General features: G+C 38.4%; 1 protein-coding gene across 1 annotated transcript in view; it reads left to right on the top strand.

The window, feature by feature from the left end:
• LOC100368675 (uncharacterized) overlaps positions 1-21,764 on the top strand; it is an 80,729-nt gene that overhangs the window by 52,770 nt on the left and 6,195 nt on the right. Inside the window, exons 5-10 of the mRNA XM_078008933.2 lie at positions 1,001-1,279; positions 6,872-7,057; positions 7,902-8,041; positions 12,326-12,430; positions 13,687-13,827; positions 18,359-18,507. Of these exons, the coding sequence (XP_077865059.1) occupies positions 1,001-1,279; positions 6,872-7,057; positions 7,902-8,041; positions 12,326-12,430; positions 13,687-13,827; positions 18,359-18,507 (1,000 nt within the window). The remainder of the gene's footprint in view (positions 1-1,000; positions 1,280-6,871; positions 7,058-7,901; positions 8,042-12,325; positions 12,431-13,686; positions 13,828-18,358; positions 18,508-21,764) is intronic.

Below are 21,764 nucleotides of genomic sequence, written 5' to 3'. Positions count from 1 at the left end.
AGTTGGGAAAATTGGTGAATTGTGTAGCAGTAAAATATTGACTAGGAACCTTGGTACAACCACACACAATGACTTTCACCAATTTTCATTCCCTTGAATTTTGACATGCATTTTATATGTTGCATATCTAACACATTGTGGTGCAAAAACTGGCACTGTAATATAAATCACCAAATTGTAATTCTTTATTATTTTTCCATGCTCTACAAATCTTCATCCTTGTATTTTCACTTGTGTAGTGAAATCTATTAGAAAACCAGTTTCAACTGATGTTTTTTTATTCATTACAACCCCCTTATTAAGTGTCGCATATCCTATTGATTTCTTGGGTTATAATTCAATAACAAAAACATAATTCTGATAAGAATTAATATATAGGGAAGTCCACATCAGTGAAAACTGCTTAGAAATAAATTATGGTTCAGCATCTAAATCCCAGTGCATAGATATGATAGTGTACAACTGTCTCATATCTTGGAATAAAGAAACAGTGAAAAAGAGGCAAAATAAAAGCTAAATCCATGTAAGTTAGTACATGTACGGTTATGTAAGTGTCAAATGTAGCATATGCACTAAACTGACAATTCAGCAGCCCTTTCCTCCCTAAAAAACCAAGCCTGCCTTGACTGTTACTGCTGAAAGTGTGTCGCATGATAAAAGATTACTTCAGTTCTACATCTGTACAACAAAATAGATGCACTGCAGCTACCCTTGTCAACACGGTGGCAGGAGAACAACTATTTCTTTGAATCCTAAATGCTTTTTTTTGCTTTACTGCTGCTTTAAATTTCTTGGCAACAGCAGTGCAAAAATACGCGCTCCATGTCGTCCTGATCTTGTTGCCCTGAAAATGTGAGTCACAACAATCACAGCCTTGCTACTCTACGGCTGGACAGGATCGTCTGTGATGGCATTTTCATGAAGGAAATGTTATAAGCAATAATACCTCCAGAAATTTTAGGGCACTAGTTACATTTTCTTTAACAATAATTTTGACCAGGTTTCAGACTCCTCCAAGAAGTCAAATTCCAGAGAAAGATGAGCTTTGCACACCAAAACTTGAAGATTTTGGTCTGAGCAGGACAACTCTGACCCAATTAGCAAGAATGAAAAATCCTGATCTTCGTAGTCCTGTCAATGATAATTCTGATGTTCATGCTAGGATTCATAATGACGATAATGCTCCAATGTCACTTCCCCTTGATGACACCACTGTGACTATCAGTGATTGCCCTCCCATAGTTACTGCTTCTAATGTTCATCATGAAACCCAGAGGATGTAAGTTGACTAACACTTTGAAATGTACCATATTCACTACGTTCAATTACCCACCATAGACTCCGGTCAGTCAAAATGACTATTTTGAACTGTAGGCATTAATCAGTGATTCTGCCGGTGACGGAGAGATAGAATCCAGGTCAGGGTAAGCCCCATGACCTCAAGATTCTTTTACCCCTTACGTCACGAACCCACGTGACCGAGGCCACCTGGCAGCGCCACAGGTAGCCATCCATCACTCTTAATTTTTCTCCACCTCGACGGGGAATGATTCTGAGCGGCTCTGCCTGGCTCTGTTGCTTTTTCCTGTCCGGGTTTCTAGCGTGGGTCGTTGCCGCAGCCGCGGCATCCGACATTCTAACTGGTAGGATAAGTTTTTCTTGTCTTTTTACCCTCGTGTCGTTTTCCCCTTTGTGTGTTATGCTTTCCACAACAAAGAAATTAAAACCCGGCGCCACTAAGTAATCACATATTGATTTGACAATTTACAACTGTAATTCTTTTTCCCTCATGCGTGTCGTCTTTTATTTTTAATGTATTTAGAAATGGATAGATGCACTGGCAATGCCAGATGCTCACCGCCGGTATTATCTCCTCAGTTTACGAGGCGGATTTGTACTCAGTGTACACAGCAATTGCAGGAATGGAACCCTCATACAAAGTGCTATCGTTGTTTCACGTACGTTCGAGGTTCGGGTGTCTGCCCAGAGAATATTTGTAATCGCTGGGGTTCGAAAACCTGGGAGTCATTCCAGCAGTATGTCAAAATAGTCGAGACTGACCGCGCCACTCGTTCGCGAAAAGGTTGTGCTGCAAGTGCTATCGGCATGGGTATGAGTGAGTTGTGCGTTGGCATAAATGATAAGTCCTCGCGCTCGGCTACCGGTTCTCATACCAGAATACCAAGCAAAGGACCCGATAGTGGGAGTGCCCCCACTGATTGAAGGGCATCTACACAGTCTGTTTTTTCAGGCAGTGGGTTATCCAACTTTACCGGCAACAGCGAGGCTGTGCCCTGGAGGTCTTTCCTCCTATGGGGCCCGCGCTGGGTCCCGTTGTGGACCCATCCTCACACGGCGCCGGTTTTGCTGCCGAAATGAGGGCATTGGTCGAAGGACTGTCAGGGCAAATTGCGTCCCTGGCAGGCAGAGTAGATCACCTGCAGGCGGAGCGAGCTGTCTCCACTGCGGCCTCTCAGCCGGCAAGTAGGAAGAAACACAGAACCCCCCCCCCCCCCCCCGTTCCCAGCCGTGACTCCCCTGCTGATTCGGGGGAGGCCGAGGCTCAGGCTAGTGGCAACAGGCTCCTTCCCCGGACCCCGGTACCTCAAACTTATGTTTTGCTAGCCGTGTGAAGGGGGACGGCCGTGTTCCATGGTCATTCTCATCGACCCATTCTGAGACTATCCAACATGCCCTGAGGGCAGAGTTACGACCCATCAACTTCCTTGAATTCGTGGGTGCCACACTGGAGCGCATTCTTGTGCGCCATACTGGAGCGCATTCTTGTGCGCCACACTGGAGCGCATTCTTGTGCGCCACACTGGAGCGCATTCTTGTGCGCGCCTAGGACTCTAGACCCCAGACGCAGAACGCACTCGCCCCCTAGACCAGGCGACACAGCTAATGGTAGGCCACCGGACGGCTATGTGCGATATCCTCCAGTGTCATATGGCTCTCTTGGCCGGGGCTACTAATGTGCAGCGGGACGTGGTATTAGACACATGTGTTTTCGCCGGCGAACTGAGTCAGGGGGTATGCCACCACCTCAGTTACGCAGACTGGAGATCCTCCACCCTCTTTGATGGGGAGATAGCGGGGGCAGGCGCAGAGCTTCGGGGTGTAACAAACTACATGTAAATGGTTCAAGTCGAATCCGCTAGCCAGTTGGCCGCTGCCAAGGGGAAGCGGAGGGCGCCCCAAGCACAGAAAGCACAACGCCCTAGGACTAGCTCCGCAAATCAGAGTCAGCCAGGAGGCAAGCGCTCGTACCCATACGCGGGAGGGAAGGGTAGCGGCGCGCCCCCGGGAAAGAGGACCAGGTGGTGGCTCCTCCTCTTCCTCGGGTGGTCATCAACCCAGCAGCATGTTTGACGCTTACCTCTGCGACGGAGGGGATGGGCCTGCATTCGGCAAGAGATCAGGCTACAGCTTAGTAACCCCAGTGATCTCCGGGGAGGCTCACCTCACAGTAGAGGAGAACCCCCCCCCCCCTCTTGCAAACCGCCGAACCCATGGCCACAGATCCCTGGCACACACAGATTGCGCTGGTGCATTCCGGCTTGGAGGCAGCAGGTAATCGATCCCTGGACACTCCAGTTAGTCGCACGTGGTTACAGAATACCACTGACATCTTCTCTGCCACTGCCAGGGGACCCCCACAAGGCGGAAGCAATCAGACAGGAAGTAGACAGTTTGCTAAGAAAGGGCACCATACACAGTATAGTTCAGCCGGCACTAAGTCTGGGCTTCTACTCAAATGTATTCATAGTACCAAAATCTACAGACCTAGACGATTGGTTGATACACAACCCAGACAAGGGGTTATTAGCCAGACATGTAAGGCTTACACAGGATTTACTTAACCAGTTGGGCTTCCTAGTAAATCACAAAAAGTCCCATCCCGACCCGACTCAACAGTTGGTGTTCCTGGGCATGGAGTTCGACACCGAAGTAGGCCTGGTTCGCCCATCTCAAGCGCATTGCTTAGCGCTAAGCAACCTAGCAGAATGCCTAGTCAGCGTTTCTTCAGTGTCTCTCCGAGAACTAATGCGGCTCATCGGAATGATGACCTCTGTTCGAAGGGTAGTTCCTCAGGCCGCACTACGCAGCGGCCCGGTCCAACGCTTGTTATTGGAACACCGAGCTCACCTACGGGAACTAAACAGGCGAGTATCGATCCCGGACCAAGTAAAGGAAACCCTGTACTGGTGGTCGTCACTGACCAACCTCAGACAGGGGGTCCCCTTGGACCCACTCGTCACAACTATGACTCTGGTAACAGACGCCTCCCTCCAAGGGTGGGGAGCGCATATATTGGACAAACAAGCCCAAGGAATATGGCCCCCGCAGTGAGTTCGGGACCACCATATCAACTGGCTCAAGCTGAAAGCAGTGCACCTGGCACTTTCACGCTTTCGACCCAAAGTTCAAGACCACAGAGTTCTGCTCCGCACAGACAACACAGCGGTGGTCTCCTGCATAAACACGGAGGGGGAACGCGTCCCCCCTCCTTGTCGGTCCTAGCAGAGCAAATTCTCCTTTGGTGCCTGGAATACAATATGGAGCTAACCGCACACCACTTTCCAGGGGTGAGAAACGGTCTGACAGACACCCTTTCTAGGTGCCTCCGTCTCCAGAACAAGGAGTGGCAGATCCCCCAGTGGGTTGCCTCCAGTCTGTTTCGGCTGTGGGACGATCCAAGGATAGACCTGTTCGCCACACCTCGGAACGCAAAGCTCCCGATGTACGTAACACTCCTGCCAACACCAGGAGCCTGGGCTGTGGACTCCTTATCGATCCCCTGATACCACATGGATGCGTACGCCTTTCTTCCCGCTAATTCACCGGGTACTGGAGAAACTTCGACAGGAGCCCACCTGCATACTAACTCTGGTGGTGCCCAATTGGCCGACCAAGGCCTGGTTTCCGCTCCTGCTGGAAATGATAGTCGAAACACCTGTAGTACTGCCGGACATACCGGACTTGCTGTCCAAACCGAACGGCACACTTCCAACAAGCCCAGCAGTGTACCACTTACACGCATGAAGGCTCTCAGTAGACTCGTGCAGACGAAAAGTCTATCGCCATAGAAAACTCTTTGGGGTCAAGTCTAGCCGATTGTCCCATTATTAGGAGACTGTTTACTGCTTTCCATAATCAGAGGCCTAGGGCCCGTTCAAGAGAACCGCCCAATTAGGACCTGTCGGTTGTTTTTATCAGCCTTAAGCAGACCTCCCTTTGAGCCTCTTGTTTCAGCACCACTCAAGTTTTTGATGTGGAAAACAGTCTTTCTACTGGCCCTCGCCTCAGGTAGGCGCCGATCAGAGCTAGGCGCACTGTCCTTCGCGAACGGTTGTGCCCCCTTTAAGGACGATCAAGTTGTACTTAAGACACAAATCAGGTTTCTCGCCATAAACCAAATCCCAGGACACGATCCTCCCCCGGCTGTCAAATATTGTCGGTCCGGAGGATCAGGAGGAATTGCTTCTCTGCCCGGTCCGAGTGCTGAGTTGCTACGAGAACCGTACCAGGTTTTCCAGACGGGGAACCAAACACATGTTTTTGTGTTACGGCCCTGGCAAACATGATAAGCCGGCTTCCCCGACTTCCATCTCCAGGTGGATTACAGCAACTGTCCTGGAGGTCTATAATACACTATCCTCCTCAACACAGTCCTTGCAGAGACACCAAGTACGAGCGCATGAGGTTCATGCGTTTGCTAACTCACTAGCGCTGGCGTCAGGCGCCCCCCTCAAACACATCCTGAGGGCAGGCTTCTGAAGAACGCAGAACGTCTTCATCAACTACTACCTAAGAGACAGCCAATCTATTGAGCAGGGTCTCTTCAGGTTAGGCCCCGTCAGGCTTTGTTTCCTGACCCAGCCCGAACGACCGCAGGGGCCCATGCGCATAGGCGATAAATCAGTCTTGGCATTCTTGCGGGCAGATTGTTTGTTCCACTAGCACTTCATGGAGGCTCCTAGGTTTCGCTTCTTTCGACCTACGCCCTCATGCGAACTGTTTCGGTCCTACTTCAAGCTTATCACCCCCGAATTCGGCTTGGGTCTAGCTTTCTCGGGCGCACAGAACCCTTGGCTTCTTGCTTCGGGGACAGCACAGGCAAGGTAAGACACCACCCTTCTTGGGTCTTAACTTAGGTTTTTGAGTTTGTTTTCATCCCGGACTGGGAAAAAAACTTTCATCATTCCCTTTTTTCTGTTTGCTCGGAAAACCCCGCCACCTATCGGTGTCTGACTCTGCCTACAGTTCAAAATAGTCATTTTGACTGACCGGAGTCTATGGTGCGTAATTGAACGTAGTGAATTTATACGAGGGTTCTCTGAACCCGCCTATTCACATAGTTCATACCCACCATAGACTCCGGTTCCCCCCCAACCTCCCCACTCTTTCCGCCGCGTTGGTCTAAGTCCTCGAGGCGGAGAGAAAGGAACCAGAGTGATGGACGGCCACCTGTGGCGCTGCCAGGTGGCCTCGGTCACGTGGGTTCGTGACGTAAGAGGTAAAAGAATCTTGAGGTCATGGGGCTTCCCCTGACCTGAATTCTATCTCTCCGTCACCAGCAGAATCGCTGATTAATGCTTACAGTTCAAAATAGTCATTTTGACTGACCGGAGTCTATGGTGGGTATGAACTATGTGAATACGCGGGCTCGGAGAACCCTTGCCTGAATTTGCTCTCTATTAAAGGTGATCAATTGTATACAAGACAATTCAAATATGACTTATTTTGTCCATAGACATACTACTGACATAAACGCAAGTGCATAATCTACTCATAGAACAAATATTGTAACTAAACATGTCTATGCTTCCTCTCATCATGTTCGGTGTATATACACAATGTTTTTCAGATGTGGAACTCCAAGAAACCAAATCCTGAAAGAAGATAAGCTCTCCACTCCTAAATTAGAAGATTTTGGTTTTAGTCGAGAGGCTCTAGATCTTATATCTGGGAAGGAAGTCCCTGCAGTTTACAACACCCCTGCAATGACCAGTCATGTAAATGTTGTCAATCATGACATGCAACAACAACCACGGTATAATATGATTTTTTTTAGCTCCGCTGTCGACTTTGTCGAGCGGAGCTTATCATATGAGTGATTGTCCGTCGGCGTCCGTGTCAATGTTTTACTTTTTCGACTTCTTCTTGAAAACTACAAGCCTGAATGCTTTGATACTTGGTGTATATGTACCTTGGGTAGACCTCTCTCAGATTTGTTCATTTCATGATCATGTCTTCAATTCTCTAATTTTGGTGAATATTTTTGTCATTTTTGGTAAAAAGTGATCTTTTTGACTTCTTGTTAAAAACCACAAGTCCAATTGGTTTGATATTACATATATAGGTACTACATGTGGACCACTCTTAAATTAGTTCATTTTGTAATGATATCTTTAATTATCTAATTTTTGTGAATATTTTTGTCATTTTTGGTAAAAAGTGATAATTTCTTCTTGTTAAAAACCACAATCATTTATGGTGAAAAATGATATTTTTGAATTCTTGTTGAAAACAGCAAGTCCCGTTGCAATGATACTATGCATATTGTTCATTTTCTAATGATATCTTCTGTTCTTTAATTGAAATGTGCATTGCTAACAGCGGAGCTATCTCAGTCGAGAAGGGTGGTTGTTTACTGTTTCAAAGTATGGGATGTGTGCGACTAAAGTATGATGAATCATAAAATGAGGGAGTCGTCACCTGCGTCAGATCAAATCATCTTGTAGTACAGAACTGATTGTGAAAGGAATGTGTTCTTCACAAAGTTTACCTTTCTCCTTTATCAGTATTCTCTCCACACAACGCTGTAGAATAAATCTTTACGAAAACATTAATATTTTTGTATAAGATGCTTGGTTTGTTTGTTTTCACTTTATTAGATTTTATACCGATGTTGACCAGCATCAATACACTCAGCATAAACCTCCTGATGATTTAGAACACAGTGGTATTCTGATGACACCTGGGCTTTGGGGAGGAAAGCATACACCAACAGAAACACCAGAGCCATCACAAAGAGGTATGCAGACATGCAATGTTTTTGTGTTTATCAACTATGTCTTTGCATAAACATCAGTATATTCGTATCCACTATTAGTATATCGCTATCAACTATGTCTATATGTAGACATCAGTATATTCCTATCAACTATACTCAGCCTTCGTGTATACATCAATGTATTGGTATCGACTCAGCCAGCCAGCATGTGAAGCATACTTTTAGCACTTTTGATTATGTGACCTAATGTTCTGGCTGAAAGTGCTGTATGGTGTCATGCCGTGTTGCCAATAGTAACCATAAAAATGGTGATGTGCTATATGACGATATGGTTTTGGCTGCTTTAACCCCACCTGACATGAATTCATTGCCATTCGACAAAGTTGAACTGGCATGAGATTATTTATACTTAGTAATCTAGCCAGATTGGACTTGTTAACTTTATATTGTTGTTACCAAGGAGACATTATATAATTGTTTTTATACATTTGTCCATATTAGGTATTCAATTAATTTGACTCAATTGTTATACATCTCGTTCTGGGCATTTTCATTGGTTCATGGTTGCCAATTGCATTATTTCCAAGTTTTATTGAGCATTATTCAGTAAAGATATCAGGTGGTTTCACATTAGAAAATCAAATCAAATCAAATTGAACAGTTTGTTTGTGCCCACTCTCTCCACCTTCCATGACTCACATTTAGTTTGGAGAACTCGAGAACACCATTCCAATGATGCAAACTACATCTTCATCCTGATTTGCAACGTAAACATGCCGAGGAAAAACAACACGATGAGGTCCACCATGTTAGACATTTCTGTTGTAACAAATTGGATTTCCAAAAAAAATTTGGATGTTTTAGGCTGACCTAAAACATGATAGGCCTCTGGCACACTAAATGTGAAACAGTCTGCAGTTGATAATTGCTCAATTTTTAATGCTTATAAACCCAAAATTTGATTTATTAGTCCCCGTTCGGACGCAGTCCGAAAACGGGGACTTATGTTTTGACCTCTGTGTGTTCGTGCGTGTGTGTGTGTGTGCGTGCGAACCTGTATCTTAGAAATGCCTTGACCAATCACAATCAAACTTCATACATACATCATACATGATATTATACATATGCACATCAATTTGTTTCACAATCTGATTCAAGATGGCCGAATGGCGGCCATTTTTGTGTTAAAAATCATCAAAATCAAGCATTTCCCGGCTGTTTACAGATGGATTTTGTTAAAACTTGGTATATACAATTAGTCATTATAGTACCTTGATGCACATCATTTTGTTTTACGATCTGATTCATGATGGCCGTATGGCAGCCATTTTTGTGCTAAAAAATCCTAAAAATCAAGCATTTCCCGGCTGTTTACAGATGGATTTTGTTCAAACTTGGTATATACATTAGACATTATGGGACCTTGATGCAAATTATTTATCAAGCATGATATTATACATATGCACATCAATTTGTTTCACAATCTGATTCAAGATGGCCGAATGGCGGCCATTTTTGTGCTAAAAATCATCAAAATCAAGCATTTCCCGGCTGTTTACAGATGGCTTTTGTTCAAACTTGGTATATACATTAGACATTATGGGACCTTGATGCAAATTATTTTGTTTTTCAGATAAGATTCAAAATGGCCGATTGTATTAATGAATGTGGTTCTCGTGCCATATCTCTGACTTGCTTTCACTGATTATGTTTTACATATTCATTATACATCATGTCATAGATAGACAGATATATTGGTTTGACGATCCTATTCAAAATGGCCAAATGGTGGCCATTTCTGTGCTAAACAATCATCAAATATCAAGCATTTCTGGCATTTATGGATGGATTTCGTTCAAACTTGGTACATATATTAACATTACAGGTTCCTGATGCACATCATTTATTTTTCGGATCGGATTCAAAATGGCTGTCTGACGGCCATTTTGTTTTAATGATTGGGCTTCTAGTGCCATATCTCTTAAATGCTTTGACTGATTATATTTAAATTTTATATATTCGTTATACATCATGTTATATATATACATGTATTCAAAATGGCTGATTCTGAATGCTGTTCCAAAGCAATATCTCTCAATATGGACAAGTACTTGTTTGACGATCAGATACAAATGTCAATCATTTTAATGTTAAAAAATTATATTCCTGACATGGTTATATTCCAGCTATATTACTGTAAACAAAACTATATATCTTAAATTTAATAACCAATGGGGACTGTGCCATCATGGCTTGTTGTAGACTAAATCATTAATTTTATTTATTGTAGGCTAAATCATTAATTTTATTTATTGTAGGCTAAATCATTAATTTTATTTATTGTAGACTAAATCATTAATTTTATTTATTGTAGACTAAATCATTAATTTTATTTATTGTAGGCTAAATCATTAATTTTATTTATTGTAGACTAAATCATTAATTTTATTTATTGTAGACTAAATCATTAATTTTATTTATTGTAGGCTAAATCATTAATTTTATTTATTGTAGACTAAATCATTAATTTTATTTATTGTAGGCTAAATCATTAATTTTATTTATTGTAGGCTAAATCATTAATTTTATTTATTGTAGACTAAATCATTAATTTTATTTATTGTAGGCTAAATCATTAATTTTATTTATTGTAGGCTAAATCATTAATTTTATTTATTGTAGACTAAATCATTAATTTTATTTATTGTAGGCTAAATCATTAATTTTATTTATTGTAGGCTAAATCATTAATTTTATTTATTGTAGACTAAATCATTAATTTTATTTATTGTAGACTAAATCATTAATTTTATTTATTGTAGACTAAATCATTAATTTTATTTATTGTAGGCTAAATCATTAATTTTATTTATTGTAGACTAAATCATTAATTGTATTTATTGTAGACTAAATCATTAATTGTATTTATTGTAGGCTAAATCATTAATTTTATTTATTGTAGACTAAATCATTAATTTTATTTATTGTAGGCTAAATCATTAATTTTATTTATTGTAGGCTAAATCATTAATTTTATTTATTGTAGACTAAATCATTAATTGTATTTATTGTAGACTAAATCATTAATTTTATTTATTGTCGACTAAATCATTAATTTTATTTATTGTAGACTAAATCATTAATTTTATTTATTGTAGGCTAAATCATTAATTTTATTTATTGTAGACTAAATCATTAATTGTATTTATTGTAGGCGAAATCATTAATTTTATTTATTGTAGGCTAAATAATTAATTTTATTTATTGTAGACTAAATCATTAATTTTATTTATTGTAGGCTAAATCATTAATTTTATTTATTGTAGGCTAAATCATTAATTTTATTTATTGTAGACTAAATCATTAATTTTATTTATTGTCGACTAAATCATTAATTTTATTTATTGTCGACTAAATCATTAATTTTATTTATTGTAGACTAAATCATTAATTTTATTTATTGTAGGCTAAATCATTAATTTTATTTATTGTAGGCTAAATAATTAATTTTATTTATTGTAGGCGAAATCATTAATTTTATTTATTGTAGGCTAAATAATTAATTTTATTTATTGTAGACTAAATCATTAATTTTATTTATTGTAGGCTAAATCATTAATTTTATTTATTGTAGACTAAATCATTAATTTTATTTATTGTCGACTAAATCATTAATTTTATTTATTGTAGACTAAATCATTAATTTTATTTATTGTAGGCTAAATCATTAATTTTATTTATTGTAGGCTAAATAATTAATTTTATTTATTGTAGGCGAAATCATTAATTTTATTTATTGTAGGCTAAATAATTAATTTTATTTATTGTAGACTAAATCATTAATTTTATTTATTGTAGGCTAAATCATTAATTTTATTTATTGTAGACTAAATCATTAATTTTATTTATTGTAGGCTAAATCATTAATTTTATTTATTGTAGACTAAATCATTAATTTTATTTATTGTAGACTAAATCATTAATTTTATTTATTGTAGGCTAAATAATTAATTTTATTTATTGTAGGCTAAATCATTAATTTTATTTATTGTAGGCTAAATCATTAATTTTATTTATTGTAGGCTAAATCATTAATTTTATTTATTGTAGACTAAATCATTAATTTTATTTATTGTAGGCTAAATCATTAATTTTATTTATTGTAGGCTAAATCATTAATTTTATTTATTGTAGGCTAAATAATTAATTTAAAAATATTACATGCACTACTAATTGATCAAACATGCTAACACCTCCCCCCGATAATATCACCAGTATATATTCTATTTGTGTTTTCCCTTGTAGGTCACAGTAACAATTTGGATTCCCATAAAGAACTTCTCATGCTTACACCCGGTTTGTTAAAGATTTCTGGAGTTAAGAGAGGAAAGGATAAAATGAAATCAAAGAGTAAGATTTGGTGCAGTGTTATTGTTTGTGGTCTGTTCTCAACTCTTGTTGTTTTCTATTCTGGATTAATTATCACTTATCTGATTAAATTACAACTGACTTCATATCAATGTAATCCTTGTCTGAACACACAGAGTGTTTAAATTACAACTGACTTCATATCAATGTAATCCATGTCCGAACACACAGTGTTTAAATTACAACTGACTTCATACATGTATCAATGTAATCCATGTCCGAACACACAGAGTGTTTAAATTACAACTGACTTCATATCAATGTAATCCATGTCCGAACACACAGTGTTTAAATTACAACTGACTTCATATCAATGTAATCCATGTCCGAACACACAGAGTGTTTAAATTACAACTGACTTCATATCAATGTAATCCATGTCCGAACACACAGTGTTTAAATTACAACTGACTTCATATCAATGTAATCCATGTCCGAACACACAGAGTGTTTAAATTACAACTGACTTCATATCAATGTAAGATTTCTGCCTGTAATTTTTGCTTCGCGATTCTAGCCAACAAGGATTGTTTCCGGCGCTTCAAAATAGCTAACTCGGCTTGGTCGTCTTCATCCCCATCTGAAAACTCGTCAAAATATCCGTGTGGTTCCGCGTGTGAGACTGTGGGTGAGTGACGTCGGTACTTTGATGTGGAAGGAGACGACTTAGGGATGGCAGTTGAGCTGTTCGGTGAATGGCAATTCTCTTCCTCCGGCGGTGGACCGGTGCAGAATTTTCCGTGCTTGCCCCAGGTGTGAGCTTCCACATCGAGCTGGCAGCCAGAGCATGTTGAGCAACGCTTACTTCTTGGCATAGCGAGAAAGTAAAATGAAAATAAAATGAAAATAACCCAAACAGAAATAGCTGGGCACGAACAGCGTGCGATGTAAACAGTGCATGTAAACAGAACGAAGCAAATGGGCTACAATAATCATGCGCAGTGGAGAAATGAAACAAACGAACGAAGCTTATGCAAATGAAAAGTATTCAAATGAATAATTAACAATTTTAAACTGCTTACAAAATACAACAATTACAAGTGACTTCATTTCAATGTAATCCATGTCTGAACACATAGAGTGATTAAATTACAACTGACTTCATATCAATGTAAACTATGTTCAAACACATACATGTACATGTAGAGTGATTAAATCCTGGAAAGCTCTACTTAAACAAATCTTTGCTCAGAAACCTTTGTCTATCAATTAAAATTTAAGTTTATTCCATGATTCAGGTGCATTAGGAAAATTATCAGCAAAACCATCAAATGATGTAGAGTCACCTGTACCACCAGTGTTTATGACACCAGGAATGAAGCAAATCAAGGGCAAACAAACCCTGCCTCAATATCCATTACAATCTACAATCAATAAAGGTATGTAGTTAAGTTTAAACCAATCATACACTTTCTATCTACCTATATTTACACTCAATTATTTGTCAGCAACAAGCTAGATAACAGAAAGAACTCCAGGGTTATACAGTACTCATTTCGCCAAACTTCCTGTCCGCTTTTCAATCGCAGTTTTTCGCTCATTTGCAACCAATTGTTGACAGTATCTTTGTAAATATCTAGAAATATCTCGTCTTTTGATAATAGTTATGTTTGTAATGGCCATCAACTGTGTTGAAGTAATAATTTGTTTGGAATATCGATTGCTGTTAGTTTCTCCATACTAAGTTTAGGACATGCGTCGGTCCTGATGTCTGTCATTCAACACAATCAGCAGACAGGACAAACGTTGACCGCAATTCACATAAATTATGTTCAGTAATTCTAAGGCTGCAACCCCAAATAATTAAACAAGTACTATTTATTAGTCCCCGTTCGGACACAGTCCAAAAACGGGGGACTTGTGTTTCAAGATGACTCAAGATTCAAGATGATTCAAGATGGCCGAATGGCAGCCATTTTTGTACTGTATTCCCGGCTGTTTACAGATGGATTTTGTTCAAACTTGGTATATACATTGGACATTATAGGAGCTTGATGCACATCATTTTGTTTGTCAGATGAGATTCAAAATGGCCGATTGATGGCCATTTTGTTTTAATGAATGTGGTTCTCGTGCCATATCTCTGACTTGCTTTGACAGATTATGTTCAAATTTCAAATATTCATTTTACATCATGCCATAGATATACAGTAATATTAATTTGACAATCCTATTAAAAATGGCCAAATGGTGGCCATTTTTGTGCTAAAAAAAGCATCTCTGGCATTTATGGATGGATTTCGTTCAAACTTATAACATACATTAGACATGACGAGTTCCTGATGCACATCATTTTATTTTTCAGATCGGTTTCAAAATGGCTGACTGTCTGCCATTTTGTTTAAATTAATGGGTACTAGAGCCATATCTCTGACATGCTTTGACTGATTATGTTTAAATTTTATATATTCATTATACATTATGTTATAGATATATATATGTATATTCAAAATGGCTGATTTTGTTTTAATTAATGCTGTTCCACAGCAATATTTCTCAATGTGGACAAGTACTTGTTTGATGATCAGATACAAATGTCAATCATTTTACAGCAAGTCTCAGAAGTATTGGGGCAGCCAATTTGCAAACTCGCTAGCAAATTGGCTAACTACTTGGGTTTTGACTGAACTGTTGGCTTTCGAATCTCGCTGGCGCCGTCAGACGAATCTATGTAACAGTAGGGAACGATCCTAATACTTTATGAGCCAATCAGCGACGGTTTTTACAGTTGGATGGCGATTTCGCTTTGAAATATACCATGGAAAGTCTTCTATGCTCTTCGTGTCCACACAAAAACCACGAATGAGATCGATTTTTTTCAGCGGTTGGCTTACCCCAACGGATCGTTTGAGTGTGTGAAAGTTTGTTATTTTCTCTCTGATTTGTAGGAAACTGTTTCTCAACTTGTCTATGTGGTTTCAAGCAGTGTTCAAGAAGGTTAACCTCATAATAAATATCGGTAGATTAATCGCATTTATAATATTATCATGCCAGCTGACTGTGGCCATTTTCGGGTTCAAATCATTCAGGGGAATCCAGACATGTACCAGCCCGAGGATGCGTAAAAACATTCTATGTCCCCTAATGCAATATAGACTCGCCAAGAGTGGACGCGATCACACACCGGCGCCAGCGAGATTCGAAAGCCAACCGTTTAGTCAAAACCCAAGCAGTTAGCCAATTTGCTAGTGAGTTTGCAAATTGGCTGCCCCAATACTTCTGAGACTCGCTGTAATGTTAAACAATCATCATAATCATATTCTGACATAATTATATTCCAGCTATATTACTATAAACAAAACTATATATCTTAAATTCGATAAATAACGGGGACTGTGCCATGCATGGCTTGTTACAAACTGGGGCTAGACGTGCAACCCAACACACAGTATGCAGGTACCAAGTGTCAAGCCAACTGAGAAAATTGTTGCTGGGATACAGAATAAACAAAGAGAAAGAAGTTATCTAGTATATGAATTAGCTAAAAAATTAAATATTTACACAATTACATGTAAATTGTATCATAGACTTTAGAAGGTTTATGATTGTATGCATGTACTTAAGTTTCAATCCATTTGAGTAAATAGTTAAGATACAAACATGACATGATGGAAACAGTTAATCATTACAGACTATCAAACAATCAACTGTACAAGTGATACTATGGGAGGAAACAAGCTGAAAATAGTATGAACAGATGAATTAGAATGGTCTACACAAACAGCAATCAAGTACAGGAAAACATGTCAAAACCGACCCCCTGGATAAACCGACCTAATGTCAGAACCGACCAATTTATGTAGCTCCGAAATTTCCCCATAGACTCCTGTGTTAAAAGAATCTGTGAAATCCGACCACTGTCTATTTCGAACACTGACCACATAGATCAGTGTTCGGAGTTCAATATTCAAACTGAATACATCAACCATCCGAACAGTCGCACCACATCTGCTGTCTAGTAATTCGGTCTGCCCAACCTAAAAAGTGTGCATTGTGTTCAATTTACCGTGAACGTCACAGAAACAATACCAAATCTCACACTATAAGTAACATCCCAAGTCTAACAATGGCAACTGATTAAATTTTTTCATACCACACGCCCATGCATCGTGTGTTGTCTGGGCAGTCTTATGACCCCGGATATAAAGAAAATGATCGGCGTCATCACCTTCAGTTACTGTGAAGTGCACTGCATTATCACTTCTTCAACGATCAAAAGACATTGAGTTTTCTTCTTTTCATAATGATTCTGATTGATAATTTTGTGCTTTCGAAGGTTTCCATAAAGGGGGCTTCAGGAAAAAAAAGGGGGGGGGGGTTCAAGATAAAAGATAAGTCAATGACTTATAATTCGGTCTCTGTGCGTCCATGCGTCCGTCTAGAGTCATATCTCAGAATCCCTTGGACTGATTCCATTCATTCTTTGCATGTGCCTTGTACTTTATGTGCGACATATGCACATGCAGTGGTTTAGCGATTCAATTCAAAATGGCCGACTGGCAGCCATCTTATTTTTTTGAAAATGTTGTATTTTGGACATGCTTTGTCAGTTTTCATTCAAATTTGGTACATAGATCATACATGTTAGGATACATGTCCCCGACCATCCGCGAGTTTCTTAGTTGTCTGTCCATCCGTCCGTCCGTCCTTGCGTCAGTCTGTCCAGAGTCATATTTCAGAATCCTGTGGACCGATTCCGTTCATTCTTTGCATATGCCTAGTACTTTATGTGGGACATGTGCACATGCAGTGGTTTAGCGATTCGATTCAAAATGGTCGACTGGCAGCCATCTTGTTTTTTGAAAATGTTGTATTTTGGACATGCTTTGTCAGTTGTCATTCAAACTTGGTACATAGATTATACATGTTAGGATACATGTCCATGACGATTTATTTCGCAATTGGATCAAAGATGGTCGACTGGCAGGCATCTTGTTTTTTTATATGTGGTATCTTGGACGTGCTCTGTCAATTTTCATTCAAATTTGGCACGTACATGTACTTTATACATGTTAGGATGCATGTCCATGACAATTTGTTTCAAAATCTGGTCAAGGATGGCCGATTGACAGCCATCTGACTTTTTGGCCTTACTACTATATTTCCACAATTTATGTACCATTTTCATTCGTATTTGGCACATACATCATACATATCAGTGTGTTTCATAATCAGAGATGGCCGAATAACGCCTGTTTTTATTTTTGGCCATATTACTATGACACGGAACACTTGTTTTGATGTAAATAAACAATCTGTTGTATATGCCACTTGGAACTCAAGTTTCAAGGACACGCTCGCGACAACCCCACGCTTTAATATGACGAGCACAAAGAGAACTTTCAAAAATTTAACTGAGACTGTGTCATTTTCAATGACTTGTTGTTTCAATCAAAGTCACGTCCACCCTGAATAAACAGACTCCCTCTGAAAACCGACTATAGATCCCAGTTTCAATGTACAGAAAAAAAATTCCAAAACTGATTCAATATTATGCAAATTACCTAACTAACATGCATGGATTTGTATCAGAATCTAATTAGGTCTGGTGTTCAGCTGTATAATAAATTTCATCCAAATCCGGTCAGCAGCTTTTAAGTTATAAGTGCAACAAAATTTGACACACTCACACGCAGGCAGATGATACGACTTAAAGTGCTAAGATAAAGGGGTGTAAGAACTTATGCGTAGCATTGCAGTTTTATTGGGTAACAATAGTGCTGCTTTCCTTATTGTAGTTCAGTTTCTGCAGCACTTCTGTATTAATTCTGCTTAGTTGTACATGAAATTGAAAAACAAATATTTAGTACAGTAACTACTTTTGTATTATGCTCTTGTTACCATGTTCAGAAGGAACATTGACGTCGTGACATCATATTTAAATAATATCTTGTTTATTCAAACATTTAGAAGAGTATAGGGTGACACCAACTGCACCTGAATTACAAAGCTATGCAATATCTGCCCCCACTCGTACTCCATCACCATTCATGATGACAACAGTTGAAGCTGAAGATGTACCAGAGCCTGAAGCACCAGAAATCACCACATGGATACAGGTAAAATCCTACATCACTATGTTTACATTGTAGCAAACAACATTAAGTTTTTGTCATTGGGAGCTTACATAAATGACAGAGGTGTGTCTATGCTTATAATAAGTCATGTCTCATTAATTTAGTATACAATAAATGCAATACATTTTGTATTTCACCAATTTTGTATTTACACTATGGTAACCTCAATAAATTATTGAAAGTTCAGCATTTGATTACAAATGAACTATAATGTTAATATTACCATTCCTTTATTTTTTGGAATATCTACAAGAATGAAATGATCAAATCCCTTTGATGACCAATATCAACACATCAAATTGCATAGTGAGTTATTACATGACTAGCTCTGCACAAGACTGAATCAAATGACATAGTGAGTTATTACATGACTAGTTCTACACAAGACAGAATCAAATGGCATAGTGACTTATTACATGATTAGCTCTACACAAGACTGAATAAAATTCATAATGAGTTATTACATGACTAGTTCTGCACAAGACTAAATCAAATGAAATAGTGAGTTATAAAATAACCAGTTCTACACAAAACAGAATCAAATGGCATAGTGAGTTATTACATGACTAGCTCTGCACAAGACTGAATCAAATGACAGTGAGTTATTACATGACTAGTTCTACAGAAGACAGAATCAAATGACATAGTGAGTTATTACATGACTAGCTCTACACAAGACAGAATCAAATGGCATAGTGAGTTATTACATGACTAGCTCTACACAAGACAGAATCAAATGGCATAGTGAGTTATTACATGACTAGCTCTGCACAAGACTGAATCAAATGGCATAGTGAGTTATTACATGACTAGTTCTACACAAGACAGAATCAAATGGCATAGTGAGTTATTACATGACTAGCTCTACACAAGACTGAATCAAATGGCATAATGAGTTATTACATGACTAGCTCTACAAAAGACTGAATCAAATGACATAGTGAGTTATTACATGACTAGCTCTGCACAAGACTGAATCAAATGGCATAGTGAGTTATTACATGACTAGCTCTACACAAGACTGAATCAAATGATATAGTGAGTTATTACATGACTAGCTCTACAAAAGACTGAATCAAATGGCATAGTGAGTTATTACATGACTAGCTCTATACAAGACTGAATCAAATTCATATTGAGTTATTGCATGACTAGTTCTACACAAGACTGAATCAAATGACATAGTGAGTTATTACATGACTAGCTCCACACAAGACTGAATCAAATGACATAGTGAATTATTACATGACTAGCTCTAGACAAGACTGAATCAAATGACATAGTGAGTTATTACATGACTCACTCTACACAAGACTGAATCAAATGGCATAATGAGTTATGAAATAAGTAGTTCTACACAAGACAGAATCAAATGGCATAATGAGTTATTACATGACTAGCTCTGCACAAGACTGAATCAAATTCATGAGTTATTACATGACTAGTTCTACACAAGACTGAATCAAATGACATAGTGAGTTATAAAATAACTACAATGTAGCTCTACACAAGACTGAATCAAATGACATAGTGACTTATTACATGACTAGCTCTGCACAAGACTGAATCAAATTCATATTGAGTTATTGCATGACTAGTTCTACACAAGACTGAATCAAATGACATAGTGAGTTATTACATGACTAGCTCCACACAAGACTGAATCAAATGACATAGTGAATTATTACATGACTAGCTCTAGACAAGACTGAATCAAATGACATAGTGAGTTATTACATGACTCACTCTACACAAGACTGAATCAAATGACATAGTGAGTTATAAAATAACTAGCTCTACACAAGACTGAATCAAATGACATAGTGAGTTATTACATGACTAGCTCTGCACAAGACTGAATCAAATGGCATAATGAGTTATTACATGACTAGCTCTACACAAGACAGAATCAAATGGCATAGTGAGTTATTACATGACTAGCTCTGCACAAGACTGAATCAAATGGCATAGTGAGTTATTACATGACTAGTTCTACACAAGACAGAATCAAATGGCATAGTGAGTTATTACATGACTAGCTCTACACAAGACTGAATCAAATGGCATAATGAGTTATGAAATAAGTAGTTCTACACAAGACAGAATCAAATGGCATAATGAGTTATTACATGACTAGCTCTGCACAAGACTGAATCAAATTCATGAGTTATTACATGACTAGTTCTACACAAGACTGAATCAAATGACATAGTGAGTTATAAAATAACTAGCTCTACACAAGACTGAATCAAATGACATAGTGACTTATTACATGACTAGCTCTACACAAGACAGAATCAAATGGCATAGTGAGTTATTACATGATTAGCTCTACACAAGACAGAATCAAATGGCATAGTGAGTTATTACATGACTAGACCTACACAAGGCAGAATCAAATGACATAGTGAGTTATGAAATAAGTAGTTCTACACAAGACAGAATCAAATGGCATGAGTTATTACATGACTAGCTCTGCACAAGACTGAATCAAATTCATGAGTTATTACATGACTAGTTCTACACAAGACTGAATCAAATGACATAGTGAGTTATTACATGACTAGCTCCACACAAGACTGAATCAAATTCATAATGAGTTATTACATGACTACCGGTAGTTCTACACAAGACTGAATCAAATGACATAGTGAGTTAATACATGACTAGCTCTACACAAGACTGAATCAAATGACATAGTGAGTTATTACATGACTAGTTCTACACAAGACTGAATCAAATGACATAGTGAGTTATTACATGACTAGCTCTACAAAAGACTGAATCAAATGACATAGCGAGTTATTACTTGACTAGTTCTACACAAGACTGAATCAAATGACATAGTGAGTTATTACATGACTAGTTCTACACAAGACTGAATCAAATGACATAGTGAGTTATTACATGACTAGCTCTACAAAAGACTGAATCAAATGACATAGTGAGTTATTACATGACTAGTTCTACACAAGACTGAATCAAATGGCATAATGAGTTATTACATGACTAGTTCTACACAAGACTGAATCAAATGACATAGTGAGTTATTACATGACTAGCTCTACACAAGACTGAATCAAATGACATAGTGAGTTATTACATGACTAGCTCTACACAAAACTGAATCAAATGACATAGTGAGTTATTACATGACTACATGTAGCTCTACACAAGACTGAATCAAATGACATAGCGAGTTATTACATGACTAGCTCTACACAAGACTGAATCAAATG

The sequence above is a fragment of the Saccoglossus kowalevskii genome, chromosome 11 (genome assembly GCF_978046115.1).
Source record: "Saccoglossus kowalevskii chromosome 11, keSacKowa6.1, whole genome shotgun sequence".
In the NCBI taxonomy this organism is placed as follows: Eukaryota; Metazoa; Hemichordata; class Enteropneusta; family Harrimaniidae; genus Saccoglossus; species Saccoglossus kowalevskii.
The sequence above is the reverse complement of the archived record's forward strand: the minus strand, read 5'-3'. Positions and strand labels throughout refer to the sequence as shown.